The following is a 16,632-nucleotide window of genomic DNA, read 5'->3' as shown; positions in this document are numbered from 1 at the left end:
GGGCGGCCCGTGCACCCTCGGTTACAGGCGCGCAGGGCCGCGGGACCCGTCTTGGGAGCAGGCGCTACGCCCCCTCCCTGCCCGGAGCCTCGCTCCTCGAGGGCTGCGCGCACCCTCCCCGCCCGCCTGCCCCCGGTTCCCCTCCTGCTCCCACAGCGCCAGTCGCCCCACCCCGTGACCGGCTCCCCGTCTTGTCCAGCAGGACCCGCCCGGACGGGACCACGCCGCAGCCGCCGCCGCCGCCCGGAGCCGCGCTTCGGGTCCTGCCTGAGCCGAGCCGCGCGCGGGGCCGCCGCCACCGCCGGCGGGGGATGGGGCTGCCCGGGAGGCGCGCCGAGCCCGTAGGGGGAGCGCGGAGCCGGCGCGCAGCCTGAGAGCCCGAGCAGCCCGCGCCGGGCCGGTCCGTGCGCACCGCGCGCCGCCGCCACCGCCACCGCCACCGCCACCGCCGCCGCCACTGCCGCCCGCGCCTGGATGGCGCCATCGCCCCGGCGCGGCTGACCGCTCCGCGCCTCCAGCCCGGCCCGCGCGGCGGTCCTCGGAGCCCGGCCGGCCGGGGGAGCGGCCTGCCGCGGAAGCCTCCCCGCGCCCTCCCGCCCGGCCCCGCCATGGCGCTGCGGCGCCTCCTGCTGCTGCTGCTGCTCTCGCTGGAGTCCCTGGACCTGCTGCCCGGCGCCCACGGAGCCCGCGGCCGCGCCGCCAACCGGACCCTGAGCGCGGGCGGCGCTGCTGCCGTCGGGGGCCGGCGGGCCGGGGGCGCCCTGGCCCGGGGCGGTCGCGAGCTGAACGGCACCGCCCGGGCGCCCGGAGCCCCGGAGGCGGGAAGCCGGCGGGGGCAGCCCGCGGCGGCGGTGGCGGCGGCGGCGGCGGCCAACGCGGCCGTCACCTACGAGACGTGCTGGGGCTACTACGACGTGAGCGGCCAGTACGACAAGGAGTTCGAGTGCAACAACAGCGAGAGCGGCTACCTGTACTGCTGCGGCACCTGCTACTACCGCTTCTGCTGCAAGAAGCGCCACGAGAAGCTGGACCAGCGCCAGTGCACCAACTACCAGAGCCCGGTGTGGGTCCAGACGCCCAGCACCAAGGTGGTGTCGCCGGGGCCCGAGAACAAGTACGACCCGGAGAAGGACAAGACCAACTTCACCGTCTACATTACCTGCGGGGTGATCGCCTTCGTCATCGTGGCCGGAGTCTTCGCCAAGGTCTCCTACGACAAGGCCCATCGCCCTCCGCGGGAGATGAACATCCACAGGTGAGAGCGCCGCGTGCTGCGCGCCCGGGTCGGTCTCCCCGCGGCCTCACCCTCTCCGCTTGCTTCGCCTGTCCTCTTCACTCGGCATCGTCACACCTCCCCTGGCCCTCTTAAGTCAGTTTACCCTCGCTTCTTTTGCATGCAATAAATCGGGGCGTTCTTGGGCCCCCTCCTCCATTTTTTTTTTCAGAACCGGGAACGCATGCTTTGGTGGTCGGGGATTTACAAGACAGAGTAAGAATTGATTGAGTGCGTGAAGTTCCAAGTGTAAGAATGTTCCAAATGCTGTAATCCTGGATGAGGATCCAGGGTTCTGTTTTCCTGGCTTGTGGGCACCTCAGTGTAGGCTCATGGCGTTTAGTTTTTTGAGTCAAATCAGAGTGCCATCTTCAATATAGGGAAATGACCAGAGTTGGAACCTTACTGAAAGGGGTACCAAGTGGCTTAGGGTCAACTGGGATGTTCTTGTGCATTAGGAATTGGGCTTTTATAGAAAGGATGCCTCCTGCCGGAAGAAGGGATAAAGATTCCTCCATTCCATGTTGACCAAGCACAGATGGTGTCTCTTCATTGCATCCTGTGGAGTGGGATGTTTGTCTTTCCTGCTGAGACTGGAGGACTTGTTCTTTGAAACCCTGTAGGCAGAACTCTGAGTTAACAGTTCTTGCCTGTGTTAAACCTGGCAGGGCATCTTTCACTGATTACCGCGGTGGGGGTGGGGGGATTGCCTCCTACGAAAACTTACACCAAGAGCTCAAACTATGGCAGTCCCTTGTTCCACTCTGAATGCTGCCCGCCACACTGCCTTGGCCCCCAGTGAGCTCTTGGGGAAGTCAAAGCCAAGGGGAGGACAGAAACCCAGCCTCCCCCTTAGAACTCTAGGAATGACACACCCAGGGGATGCAGAGTTAGCTTGGCTTCCAGTCCCCCTTATGATGATGGATGACTGGACATGGTGCAAAAGTCCTCTCAGGGAACAAATCTTGCCCCAGGAGGTGCTTCCATTTCTGGTGCGTGGTGCTGCCCTGGTCGCGGTGACCACCCCCCAGACCACTGCTTGTGAGTTGGCCCTGCAGGCTCCCACACTGACCTATTCACCTTGAGCTCATCTCCGCGTCCTGCTTGCTTGTTATCCTTACCACCTGAAAACCTCCTTCCTAACCACCTGAAAACCACCTTCCTCGCTGCTGTGCTCATTAATCACCACTGCCTTGCTGAAGAGAGAGAAAGGCAGAGAGAAATTTCTAGGCATGCTAAAAGAGCTGATTTTTTTTTTCCCTGCTTGATATTGTGGGTGTTGAGAGAAACGATACTCCCTGGCAGGTTTTATTGAGTCAAATCCACAAAGGGTGGGTACCTCAAACTCGGGTGCTGGAATTGGGGTGATTCCAAAAGGAGACCCATGTATAAGGCTCTGTCCCCCTCAGGTGCCTCCACCTTGTCTTCCACCTGCACCTCATGTCTCAGATCATGCAGTAAGTATCTGCTGGTGTGAGAAAGCCTATGGTCAGTCTTGGCTCTCAAATGCAGAAGACAAGTGGGATAGAGAGCAACATAAAGGCGATACAGTGTTTCTTTTGCATCTTGTCCAGCCAAGAATTTTCTGTCTTGACTGAGTGTGGAAAGAAAAGAAGGAATTGCCTGTGGGTAGATGCTGTCCTGAAGCAGATGTGCTGGTCCTTATCATCCTTACACCTCTGCCTCAAGCCTTAGAGGCTTGTCTCCTCTTTCCCTTCTCCTGTGGCTTTGGCCTCGCATGAAACCTTCTTGCTGGTTGATTCCTACACATCTTTCTTTAAGTTACTTTCTTCCCTGAGCCATTGTTCTCTGTACTCAGAGAAAACTGCCTGCTGCCTTGACCCTTCCGCCTCATACAGAGTTTATTCGTCATCACCTGGGATGATACAGAGGGCGGTGTCCTCAAATACTGGCAGCAGGCAACTTTGGATGCTGGCACTGGCACATGACCCTGGAGAGGTCACTGTCCCTCTTGGTGTTTTCTCTCCTCCCCACCACACTGATACCCCTTACGCCAAACTAGGGTGATGGTAATGACACCATTGAGGCTATTTCTCTCTGGGGTTGGGGAAGCAGAGTAACCATGGGAAGGGAGATGAATTTCAGGCCTCAGAACATTATGCAAATATGGGATGTTTCCCCCTCAAGTTCACCTCCTGATTTTATTCAGTTCACAGCTTCTCTTCCAGCAGCTGCAGTCTTGCCTGATCAGAGCTTTGCAAACCATCATGTCGGTCCCTGTTGGGTAGGGGACAATGTCTGTGCGGTGGGGTGGCAGGGGGACAGAGCATGGGCAATCGATCTATGACACTCTATGAGTGACCTTGGGCAGGTCAGGGAAACTTATTTTTCACTTCCAGGTAAATCAAGCACAGCAATGTCCCAACTCAACCTCTTGCTTCCGGGGCAGGTCAGAGTGAGTGTGCATGTTGCTGTCAGATTCCTGGGGGTGAGTGTGACTACACCGCTCCTCTCACTTTGCTCACCCCTCAGAGGGCACCGCTTGCCATTCCAGTGAGTATTTTTGTGCAGACTGCCTTGTTGGGCAATCAGGCTGGGGCAAAGGAGGGAGTGATGGAGAAAGAGAGAAATATTCATACCATAATGAGTTTTTCCTAGTGAAAGTGGGGAGAAGAAAGAATGTACACTCTTGAGAGGTCAAGAGAGGAAGTGGATGTGCATACAGTCACATATTCCTTGAAATAATTCAGCAAAGATGTTTTCTTTGTGAACAGGAAAGAAGAGTTGGTTTTAGTGTGTGATTCCCCCTGAAGATGATAGCTGGGCAGGCAGGGGCTGAGTCTGAGGGAGTTTCAATGAGAACAGCCTCATTGGAAAGGGACATTTGTGGGAGTATGAGCAGGCGTGAAGGGAAGGGATGGACCACCTGCATCTGCCTTGGTGCTTCCAGGCTGGACAGTGCTCTGCCTGCCCGTGCACACACATTCCTTAGGGCAGGACTTCCTTTCATGTCTCTACTCCTGCAGGGAGGAACAGATTTAATCATTTCCAGAAGTGATTAGACCTTGCTATCGTGTATCTGAGCGAGAAATCAGTGTCTGTGAGGGAAACTGTCAGCTCTCTGGTGATTCTAATAGATGAGCACCAAGTCCAACTAAGCTAGCTGGACTCCATGGAGGACGAGGAAGTGGGTACGGGGGATGAAAGGCAGACACAGGTGCTGGTTGTGGCCAGAGAGCCCCAGGGCGGCCGAGCCTGCCTTTCCCATCAGAAAGCCAGTTCCCACTAGGATCTCCACTTCACTTTTCCCTTCTTTCAAACTGCCCGGGCTAAGGCTCAAGCTGCAGCCATCCTCACATTTTCTGATTTCCCGAGTGGCTTCTGCATTGCTCCCCTGGGGTTCTTTGTTCCGGGAGGGGCAGCTGATGTTCTGAAAGGGCTTCGCCATGCCCAGGAAATGGCCTGGGGAGCCTGGCTCCTTTTTGACATTCACGTTCCTGTTAGCTGTCTCACATCTGAACCTGTTCCTTCCTCCTCACCCCGAGTTGATTCATTCGTGTCTTGGAGATGAGAATCATTCTGAGGGAGGAACTGTGTGGCTTTTTTTTTTAATGGCTAATTAACAGATGGGTGAGGAATCTATTAGGATGCTGGAGACGCAGTGGGTGAAATCAGAGCTCTCCGGAGTCCTCCCACTGCCTGCACAGGAGCAGAGGGGATCGAGGCATGTAGGGTGGGGTGGGGGGATATCTAGGGGTGTGGGAAGAAAAATCCAGGTGGATATCAAAAGGAAAAAGAAAAAGTAGTGACCCCTTCATCTTTGGGTTCGTTCTCCTGCTTATTTCTAGAGGAAGTCAAGGGAATACTTTGTTCTACTCTTTCTCCCTCCGCAAATTAATTAGACACTGAAAGAGCCCTGTTTTTTCCTCACAGGCCACATAACTGCAGTAGCAGGACCCTTTCGCCGGCTGATTTAGTGAGTTCTCTTCCTAGCCTCATGGGCAACGAATTGTCAAGTCACTCCATTTTTTAAGCACTGTGAGCTCACTATAATGAATTGATCTAAATAGAGAGTCAACTTATTTTTCTACTGCAAATATAGAAGGAAAGAAACAAAAAGGCCTCTTGCCTTGGACTGAAAGTCTTCGTCTCGCCTTTATTTCTTTTCTCTTTGAGTTAAAAAATGCTTGTAGGGAAAGAGGACAATTGTGGAAGAACTGGAGAAGTCTCATGGAGGAAGGAGCAGGGGAAGGATGCTGAGAAGACAGAAAGGAGCAAAAATAGCAAAGGGGGGAAAGCAGTCCGGGGAGAGGTTGATTATCCCCACCGAAGGGACAAAGTGACATTGCCTGGCCCTCGTGTGCCAGGCTTGGTTTGTCCTGACTCTTGTAGAGATACGCAGACATTCACTTAACAAATGAGCCCTGCTCACCTTCCCTGGGCAAGATGCATTTCATACTATACCATATAAGCTTATAAGGCACATGCTGCCTTTGATACATGAGGCTAGCAGGGTCCCTTCTTGCTTTAGCACAGTAACCATGCAAATACTTTTCAAATTCCCTAGACTGTGCAATTCCCCTTGGTCACATTGCCCACTGTCTTCATGTCCCTTCCTACCCCTCCTCAAGCTCAGAGGGACTTACATCTGTCCCTTTCTTCCCTCCTACCCTACCCAAGGTGGGGAGCACGTTCATTTCAGGGAATCAGCTGCTAAGATACCAAGTTTACCTACTCCTCTAGACTGCCAAGAAGCAGCTAGAGAAAAAAGTCTAATTCATTGTTTTCAGCTGGTTTTAATGAGAGAGTGCATTGACTCTGCAGTTGATTCAAATCAGTTGTGCAGGAAAGCGTGGTTAAGACAGCTGAAAAAATGAGCTGATTGAAAGAGGTCAATTCACTAGCTCCAGACGGACCGTCCTACAGACCCGGAATGAAAGGGAACCCCAGCAAAAGAAGCTTCATGCTTCCAGTTCTGCCACCTGATTTTCCAGGGGCTGGCAGATTATATCTAGGTCTTCACTTTCTAGCTGAGTTTCTCTAGTTTGCGAGAATTCCTACCATGTGCTGGAACTGCCATCCTGCTCCTTGCTATGGAAGGTTACCATCCTCCTTCCCTGCTGCCTTCTTGTTCAAGCTCCGGTACCATCCATTTTTGAAATTATGGTGATTTTTGTCTTACAATTTTGCTCATATCCCTTGATGATATATTACCCGTGGAGCCTCAAAATGATGGTTTGAATTTACAGGTGTGTAAGATGTCTCAGATTGGTGGTGGTGGGCAGGGGTGCTTTGGTGGAATACCTGAAGACCTAGGCTAAATTCATTGTTTAGTTTCTGTGGTGATTTTCCCCCTTTTTTCTTGGGAAACTCTACCCCATTATTTTTTCCTGACTTACGTTTATAACCTCACCTCTGTAGTGTCTTTCTCTGAAGATATTTTAGACAGATAAGAGCCTTGAATTCGAGAGTTGCTAGTGAATCCTCAGAGGGTCTCAGTCCCTTGAACTCTACCCTTGAGCAAGCTTAATTTTAAAACCACTCAGGATATATCGCTAACTCCATTTTTTTAATCTCTCAAAATAAAACCAGAATCTTCTGAAAAAGCAGGGTAGTACATTCTATTCTTTTGTCATCTATTACAGAATTATAACATTTCCATTGCAGGCAATTCATTTAATCTAGTTCCCCAATTTTACAAGCGAGGCAACTGAAATTCAGAAAGGCTAGATCACAATGCCAAGGAACCCAGCTAGTGGGTGGGTGAGCTTGGAGTTTAAGCCAGGGCTCCTGTGTTCTAGTGCCCAGACTCGTATTTCAATGAAAATACATTGTGCTTCTTTACTCTTTGCACGTTCCTTAGTCATCACCAAATAACTCTCAGATCCTTGGAGACGCGAGTTAACAGCCTTCTCCTTTCTCTTACTTTCCTATGTTTCTGTAACCCTCCTCGTTCAATGTTGCCACTAAATGTTTCCAGTAAAATGATTTCCGTTGATCTTCCCCAATCCTTTTGGAGTTTTTTCACATTCCTTTCTAAAGGGCAATAACCTGATCTAGGCATAATCCCTTTATAAGGTCTAAGTAATGCGGACCATTGAAGAAGGAAAATACAGCACAGGCCAGAGAGTTGTGGACCAAGTCAAAAAGTCACTGAATGAAACTGTGGGCAGGAATCTGTCATTAAAAATTCAGACTGTGAATGCTTTCTCTTTCTGAGATGAGTAGAAATTCTGAGACTACTGGATCAATGCAGTTCAGCTGTGTGAGAGGCCAGAGACCTCCAGACATCCAGTGGCCGTGTGTGTGTCTGTGTGTGTGTGTGAGAGAGAGAGAGAGAGAGAGAGAGAGATTTCAGGGTTATCCTCTAGGGTGGCCCCCTACATAGAATATAGCTCTGCGAGCCACAGAAACACATTCCTTGGTGCCAATTTTGCCCCTCCTCCGCTCTGGGCCCAGATACTTCAGGCTAATGAAGCTGGAAATCTAGGCTTAATCATTACGTGAAAATAATCTTTGTGGCAGGCAGTTTGTGGGTTTTCCTTGTAATGTGCTTGATACTTTCTTTGAAAGATCCTGGGTTTACGTACCCTGATGTGTTGCCCTTCGAAGCAGTCACCTTGGGAGGCTGCCTGCTGATTCTTCTCCGGAAAATATTTCCACAGTTCCTCTCTTGAAATTACACTGAGGGTCCATGGCATGCCATTTTTACTTTCCATAAAGGTAGCATGTTTTTATTTTCCTAGGGTTGATTTGATTTTTGTGAGCAATGATAAATCATGGGGCTGAGTCTGATGAATGAAATAGGTGATCAGAAATCAAGAGTACCTCCAATAATGAGACTTGCTCTCCTAGGAGCAGTGTCAGCTGTCTCTGAAGGCAGGAGCCCAGAAGAGGCGTTTCAGAGAGGAGTGAATGGCAGCTCGACACAGGAGTGCCTGGCAGTCCACGATGATCGTTTTGAAGAGGCCACTCCTCATGAGGAAGGATAATTATTGGCCTTAAGAAAATCAGTTTTATGTTTTATCAGTGTGCCAGGCAGGTGGTGGGTTCTAAAGAGAGGGGGAGAAAAATGAGTTGAATCTGCAGCAAGCATTTCACATAAAACTGCTCAGAAAGGGTGAAAAAAGTACATGGCCCACATTTCTGCATGAGATAGTAGACAGTTAGCTTAATTTAGCTTCCTAGTTTGATTCTGAGGGTAAAGGGACCCAGTTTTATGGGATGCGTGCAGTGAGGCGCGGGGTCAGAGCCAGAGTGTTCACTGTCCCTGCCCTTTTTTCTATCCCAAGGCTATTGCCTCTCTGCTTCTGCATTCAGATGGGGTCACCAGCTGGGCCAGACTGCCATAGATGACGTAGAAATATTTGCAAGCCCAGCAAGGTGAGGCTGCCAGTGAGCCATTGCTGATCAATTCCTAATGTGCGTTTATCACCACTCCCTCCACCCCCGAGTGTGCATTCAGTGGATGGATTGGTCACTGAAATGGAGTGAGGGTGGGGCAGGTCGAGTGTAAAGGCAGGTGACAAGGATTACCAGACTCAGCATTTGCAGGTGGGGTAGCAGCAGCTGTACTACTGTGGGTAGAATGGCATTCCGTTATCTCAGTCAGGAATTAGGGGTTGGTAAAGGGCTAGGCATTTGTACTGCACCCATGCATAGGCTGAGTCACAGCCTCTGGCTCTGCTGATGACCCTCTAAAGGTCATTCTTGGGCATTCTGGGAAGAGTCAGTCTTGCAGTGAGCCTGGGGAGTCCCTCTTAACTCTGTTCATGTGTCAGGACTGTGGGAGCTCTGTGTCCCAGGAGCTTATACAACTCCATCACCCATGCAGGCTCACAAGCCAGGGATGGAGAGAGCTGGAGGTCTCAGTGAGCTGAAGACTCGAGGAAGTGGAGAGGATGGTAGAGAGATATTCATAAGAGTGCCTGGTCTCGAGGGCTCACTCTACTAGCATCCATCCAGCTCAGCACCTGACCTGCATTATCTCACTGCACCCTCCCATCATCCCCTCTGAGTGCCGAGGCCCATGTTACAGATGAGAAAACTGATTCAGAGAGGCTTAGTAACTTGCCCAGGGTCACACAGCTAGGACATTGCTGGCGCCCTTCTCTCTCTGAAGTCCAGTGGAGCAGCTGGCTCTCACCTTCCTGAATGTAATGGAGCCAGTGATACTCAGATTACTTAAGAAAGCAAAGACCCACCTGCCCATGCCCTGGGATTGGTTATCACAGTGAAGGACTGGGAGGATAAATGACCTACCTAAGAGGGCTCTGCGGAACCAGAACAGCGGCCCCTGCTTAGATTGCATGCAGGCAGCACAATGCCCAGGGCAGTGAAAGAGCTCTCTTTCAGGAATAGATTCTGTTGGCTGAGGACAGCAAAGGCAATGCAAAGAAAATATAAAACAAAACGAAACACCCTGATTTTAATTGAGGGGAAAAAAAAAAACACTTGACAATATGGAAAGAACCCTTGGGCAATTCTGCGTGAGTCCTAGCTCCTGGGAACAGTGAGGGGAGCTTGGGTAAGGGGCGCTGGAGAGAAGAGGCAATTTGGGAGACAGTATGGACCTAGGGCTATTTCCAGTTTTAATTACTGAGATGTGGAGCTCACACACAGCTCCGTTTATCACAACTCTCACACCCGTCCCCATTTCTAACATCTAGCATTGTGCATACCAGATGCAGCATTTTGGCTAACTTGATTCTGTTTCCCTGTTCTAGTTTTATTCCTTCCCTATTTCTTTTTCTTTTTTCTTTTCTTTTTTTTGGAGACTGTTTCGTTCTTGTTGCCCAGGCTGGAGTGCAGTGGCACAATCTCGGCTCACAGCAACCTTTGCCCCTCAGGTTCAAGCGATTCTCCTGCCTCAGCCTCCCGAGTAGCTGGGATTACAGGCATGTGCCACCACGCCCGGCTAATCTTGTATTTTTAGTAGAGACGGGGTTTCTCCATGTTGGCTAGGCTGGTCTCAAACTCCCGACCTCAGGTGATCCACCTGCCTTGGCCTCCCAAAGTGCTGGGATTACAGGCGTGAGCCACTGCGCCCAGCCTCCTTCCCTATTTCTATCTTTGTGGCTATGCTTCCTAATTACGCTTTCCCTGTGATTCTCCATTTTGGTGCTCTCAGGTCGCCTGTCCTGAAGGGCACGTGGAAAGGAAGGAATCCAGGGATGCTCTAATAGCCTGTGTTTTACTCTGCAGCTCCCAACCTGCCACAGGACTCAAGCTCCAGTGGTCATAGGGCAGTAAGCAGCAGCTGAGCTCACATTTCCTAGCGTGCAGCTCCATGCCAGGGGCACCTGCTCAGGAAGCTCACCTCTGTTTGACGGTGTGTGGAAATTTATCTCACTAGTTTCTCCAGGAAACCAGCGTTCCTGTTCCCTATTTTCATCCTTCTTGCCCGTGCTTGGCTCATGCCTACTCCTTGTGAGAGGAGCAAGAGAACCCTTGGATCCTCCTTGCCTAAAGCCACTGTCCCCGTCTCCAGACCCATGGACGCAGGAGTCCCAGTGAGACTCTGGGTGGCTGGAACCTTGGCCCTGTTCCCCAGTGTTTGGGAGTAGAGTCGCTGCTTTCTGCCGGCTTCGCAAACACTCTCGTTATTCCTTGCTTTTTTGGCATTTGGTCTCGTGTACTGTTCCCATTAGCTTCGGCATTAAAGTCTCATTACTCAGGACATCTGTCCTCTGGACATATTCGTTGTTCCCTTAGCCAAATGTCCTGTTCTGGTAAGAGTGTTTTCCACCCAAACAGCCACTTCTGTCTTCCTTCGCCCTTGCTGTTTCAGTGGGAGGAATTTGAATTCTGAAAGTCTTGGTGGAGGGAGGGGGTGGCTGTTAATTTGAAGTGGCATCTGAGAGTCCCTTCCAGAGCCCATCCATCCCTTCCATTCTGAGGTCCTGGGAATGTGGGCTTTTGCTAGGAGTCAGGCAGGTTGGTGGCAAAACAATATAGTAGCAAAGAAGAGAGTTGTCAGGAGAGTTTTTCTCCCTCAGTCCTGGGATCAGGCTCAGATACAATCAGTAGGGAATTCTGACTGCTGTCACTGCTGTTTGGAAGGCTTTGACTGAAGGCGGGGCTCCTGTTAACCCACCTCCCTGCAGAGACAGGGCATGAGGCCGGCCCCAGAGCTGAGACTGCTCCAGAACTTGGGGAAGAATCTGGATACCAACTTCCCTGTTGGGCTCGTAGTTAGCTGTTTCTGACTTTTTGCAGCATCTTGAGAGATTTACTTGAAGTTTCCCAGGAATGGTGTCCCATAGTCTTGGGAAACTGTTTACGCAATGGGAAATCACAATGTTTTTCGATGCTCAGATAACCAACAGCCAGCTTCTTACCCACCCTCAAGCGTTTGCAAAGAAGAATATCGGGCTTTTGAGCAAAGGATCTCTTACATCTCTCCCTTGCTTTTAAGTCACATCATTAAAATGTTTCTTCATGTTACTTTCGGTGTTCTGTCCACTGCTGCGTCTTCTCCATCTGTCCTTGTTTTGATTCCTCTTCACTTCTGTCGATCTGTGTACCTTCTCCCCTCTCCCTGTGACTCTCCTTCTTGAACTTGTCCTGCCATAACTTCATTAAGCCGTATCAGTTTAGACACTACTAATTCAAAATTTCTCCAAATTGGACCTGGGCAAAGTTATTTTTTTTTCTCTCTGATAAAAATCTGCGATGAACGGATTGATAGCTCAAACACGACTGCAGAGATTTTGCAGGGGCATAGACCATGGAGAAGGTTAGATTGTTTTCCGGCAGCTTCTCAGTAAGCAATTGACATGTTAATTACAAATCATTCTTATCAATGAAGTAGCTCTTCGAAGATCAATTTTATTTTAATTTTTAATCTGGTTTAAAATCCTGCAATGACCTGGGAAGCAGTAAAAATGAGTTTCCTTTAAAGTGTTTTAGAATTTTCATGTCTGTTTCATTGATTGGGATTAGCCTGCCCTTATTTCTACCGAATTGGTGATGCTTGACTGGATGCTGCTTCAAATCCCGTTTTGAATTCCCTCTGAGGGTTCCTGCTTATTTTCCCTCTTCTTGTTTCTCTTCTTTTTCGATTTCCCTGAGTTTTTAGAATCCAACTCTCTCCCTTCGGCTTTGAGAATTTATGTTATGAACCATGCCAGATCCCTGTGCTCGCTTTTCTGCTTCTTGCCAGTCATGACCAGCTGGGCCTGAGAGGTTATGGATCTGGGGGCAGACTTTGGTCAACTCACCCATCTCTGGGAAATAAGGGGACTTTGAGCCCTGCCTTGGCTCTCTCTGTGATTCTCTCTCAGTGGCCTAAGGAGTCTGCTCATGAATCACTGTTACCAACACCACTGTTTGGATTGAGGAGACAGCATCACACCTACTGTAGGATGTGTCAGGAGGCATGCAGACGGCAGCCCTGCCCTTATAGAAGAGAACTTTGACCTCCCTCTCTTAGTCTGCTTATGTGGCTCTCCAGGGACATCTAGCAAGGCCCTCTTTCACTTTTGGAGGTTGTCACCCATCTTTCCCTGTCTTAGAGCATTTCCTGGGAGCTGAGCTATGAGGCAGGATGATCCCAGCTCTGTCACTTTCTGTCTCAATTACCTTGGGTGAGTCCCTTGGCCCCCCTGCTATGGGATGTGGGCTATAACACTGTGGAGGTGTGTTCTTCTCTATCCCATTCTGCGGTCAGCACACCTGAAAGGTATATGCTGACACAGTCCACATATGTACTGGTAGGTTCAACAGCTCTGGAGTGTGGGAGGAGCTGCATTGTCCTTGCACATGCTACTGAAATAAGAATGTTGGCCAGGCGCAGTGGCTCACGCCTGTAATCCCAGCACTTTGGGAGGCCGAGGCAGGTGAATCACAAGGTCAGGAGTTCGAGACCAGCCTGGCCAATATGGTGAAACCCCGTCTCTACTAAAAATACCAAAATTAGCTGGGTTTGGTGGCGCATGCCTGTAGTCCCAGCTACTTGAGAGACTGAGGCAAAATAATTGCTTGAACCTGGGAGGCGGATCAGACCACTACACTCCAGCCTGGGCGACAGAGCAAGATTCTGTCTCAAAAAAAAAAAAAGGTTTTTTTTTGAGGGGGCCAGAGAAGAACATACCTCCACAGACGAAAATGTTTTTTTTTGTCTGCAAATGGCCTCATGAGGATGCTGCTTTTAGCATCTTTACTTCATAGGATCTCCTGGTGGAAGAGGACTCATGAGGCATTTAGTGGCTGTCTCTCTTGGCACCACCTTCCTCTCCTCTCATGCACAGCAAGTGGCCACCCTTGCATCTAGGGCTGAGCTGCCCCTACCCCTGGAGGCAGTTGGCCTATTAAGATGCGATTTTAGTTGATTCTCCTGGAGAGCCAAAATTGACTTCTTGGACCTGGGATCTACTCCCTGGAGTAACTGCATCAGGAGTGTATCCTTTCTTTTTCAGGATGGCAAAACATCTTTTTGAATATGGCAGTCAAGGCTCATGTTCAGTCTTCCCTTCTCCAGAATAAATAAGTACTCCTAGTTAAGAGTCTGTCCTCATGAGACATACGTTCAACTTCACACTGGGCAGAGGCTGTCCACCTAGAAATGGGGTTATAATTCTATGGTAAAACCCCAGATGAGATTTCTAAGAGCCACTTGTGGATCTCAGAAGTTCAGATGCAACTTAAAGATCTGGTCTCTTCTGGGAAGTTCCTTGGTCTGCAGCTCTACACAGCAGCTTTGCTTTGTGGCAGGGATCTTTCTCCCGCACCACAATGTCAACAGGATGGGAGTGTTTGCCTGTTTTGTTTACACCTGTATTCCAGTGCCTAGAGTAGTGCTTGGCACAGAGTAGGTACTTAAGAAATATAACTTAATGACTGGCTGAATGAATGAATGAGTTAGTCGATAGGAATTAAAGTGGTCTTGTTTGTGTACCCTGCCCTTCTGACGTTTGTATTAGTGTGAAGATTCTTGAGTAGGGAAATGACAATAATGTTTCTAATTATTTTAAAGAAGGAAGAGAAAAAGGGAAAGAGGGAGAAGGGAGGAAAGAAGGAAAGAAAAGGAAGAAGAAAGAACAAGAGAAGAAAGGAGAAAGAATAACTGAATCTTTTACAGAAAGGATTGCTCTGGCCAGTTTGATCTGTTTTCGCTTCTGTGCCCATTTAGACTCCTGATTTATTTTGCTCACCTGTGAATACCTTTGTTTGCAGTGGGTCTTCATCTGGATGCTTCTTTGCAGACTAGTGGAAGCACAATCCATGCTGGCCTGGCAGGAAGGAACAGACTCTCTTTGTACTTGGCTCCCAAAGTCCAAGTTCAAGGTTCAGCGGAAACTGGTGTGTGGCCATATGGATTTCCATCCTTAGGCCTGAGTGGGAAATATGGCACGTGGGTGGTCCCTTCCAGGATGACCCATGGCCACAACTGTGCCGTGTGGCTCCCACACCACACCAAGAATGTTGCCAGTTTGGCATAACCTGCACCAGTCTTCCAAGATGCCCCTCTTCCACCTATGCTTTTGCTGTGGTCCTCTAGGCTGGGCGATGTAGACTTTAGGAGGTTGTGGACATTTGGATTATTTATTAGTCAAATATTTATGTAGTGCTTACAAGGTGCCAGGCTCCTTGTAAGGCTCCTAAGTGCTTTTATTACTAAGTGCTTTTACAACTATTACATCATTTCATCTTCATGATAACTCTAAGAGATAGACATTATTTTTTTGTCTCATTATTTGGGCCTTATTTTTTTAACAAGGACACAGAGCGACAGGACACTCAAGTCGCTTGCTAATTAGCAACTTGAGCTCAATGAATGGCCCAATGAATTGTGCTGGGGACAACTCAGACCTGCAGAGCAGCTCAATTGAATGGCCAACTACCAAGTTGGCCATTCCAACTTAGGCTCTCTAACTCCAGAATCCTGGTGTATGGCCATTAGGCTGTGCTGCCTGCATGTTGCCTCACCTCTAGGTTTAGGCCTGAGCCCATTGCAAATAAAGAAAACAACAGCAGCCTGGCACGGTGGCTCACTCCTGTAATCCCAGCAATGTGGGAAGCCGAGGTGGGCAGATCACCTGAGGTCGGGAGTTCAAGACTGGCCTGGCCAACATGGCGAAACCTCGTCTGTACTAAAAATACAAAAATTAGCTGGGTGTGGTGGTGGGCTTCTGTAATCCCAGCTACTTGGGAAGCTGAGGCAGGAGAATTGCTTGAACCCAGGAGGTAGAGGATGCAGTGAGCCGAGATCACGCCACTGCACTCCAGCCTGGGTAACTCTGCCTCAAAAACAAAACAAACCAACACCATCGATCACAAGAATAGTAATGGCACCAGCGACAGTCCATTTGCACCTGTACATGGGTACACTTATGAACTCATCTGTCCTCTGGTTGACCATGTGGCCCTTCTAGCAAATCTCTTGGTAACATTTTGTGTTTTCCCAGCTTCCAGTAGTAGGGGTACCTGACACATCCATATTTTCAAAGAATTCTCAAACAATCCAAGTATTCCTGAAAAGTCTACATTTGGTATCAATGCTACCACATTTCCCAGGCCTGGGAAATGTTAATATGATTCATATGAGGAGTGGAGTATGTGAAGATGATGCTGTTAGGATTGCATTGGGCTCCCAAGGGATGCACATCTACCCTCTACCTGGCTCCCGGCTGGTCTAGCGACAGCCCCACAACAGGCACCCTTAAGGATGGAGCAACTCGCTCCCCTTGCCTGAAAAACAAAACAGGCAGGCCGTGCCTTCCCTCGCTGAGTCCTGCGATGTTTGTTGGCCATGATGAATTTCAATTGTGCTGGGGACAACTCAGACCTGCAGAACAGCTCAATGCAGATGCACAGACATTGTTAGCACAACAAATGAGATCTCCACAGCCATTCTGAGCCTCTCTGTATGAGGAGAGCAGTCTTGTGCACACACAAAGCCAGCAGCTGTGTTTTCCAAGTGGACTCTCAGAGAACCGGGAATATGAAAAACTAAAGCCGTTTTCCTTGGTCCATGTTTATTAAAAATACATCCATTTCAATTGTCCTGGGTGCATATTTTAGACAATGGAAGCACTCTGACTGTCCAGTAGATAAGTGTGAGATGAAGTTAAAGAGGACATCAGTAGTTCTAAGGGGTCATTATCAAGTAAAAGCTCAGGGTCGGATGTGGTGGCTCACACCTGTAATTCCAGCACTTTGGGACAATGAGGCAGATAGATTGCCTGAACTTAGGAATTTGAGACCAGCCAGGGCACCATGGCAAAACCCTGTCTCTACAAAAAATTAAAAAATATGCCCAATATGGTGGTGCGTGCCTGTAGTATCAGCTACTGGGGAGGTTGAGGTAGGAGGATTGCTTGAGTCCTGGAGGCTGAGGGTGCAGCAAGCCATGATTTCTCCACTGCACTTCAGCCTGGGTGACAGTGTGATACCCT

At 49.7% G+C, this 16,632-nt stretch overlaps 1 protein-coding gene across 3 annotated transcripts in view; it reads left to right on the top strand.

Moving 5' to 3' along the window:
• The first annotated feature begins 608 nt into the window (after window positions 1-608).
• Window positions 609-16,632, top strand: part of SHISA6 (shisa family member 6) — a 332,693-nt gene continuing 316,669 nt past the window's right edge. For all 3 annotated transcript variants that reach the window (XM_017531404.2, XM_017531402.2, XM_017531401.2), the window contains exon 1: window positions 609-1,255. In XM_017531404.2, the coding sequence (XP_017386893.1) occupies window positions 609-1,255 (647 nt within the window). The remainder of the gene's footprint in view (window positions 1,256-16,632) is intronic.

The sequence above is a fragment of the Cebus imitator genome, unplaced genomic scaffold (assembly GCF_001604975.1).
Source record: "Cebus imitator isolate Cc_AM_T3 unplaced genomic scaffold, Cebus_imitator-1.0 Scaffold72, whole genome shotgun sequence".
Taxonomy (NCBI): Eukaryota; Metazoa; Chordata; class Mammalia; order Primates; family Cebidae; genus Cebus; species Cebus imitator.
The sequence above is the reverse complement of the archived record's forward strand: the minus strand, read 5'-3'. Positions and strand labels throughout refer to the sequence as shown.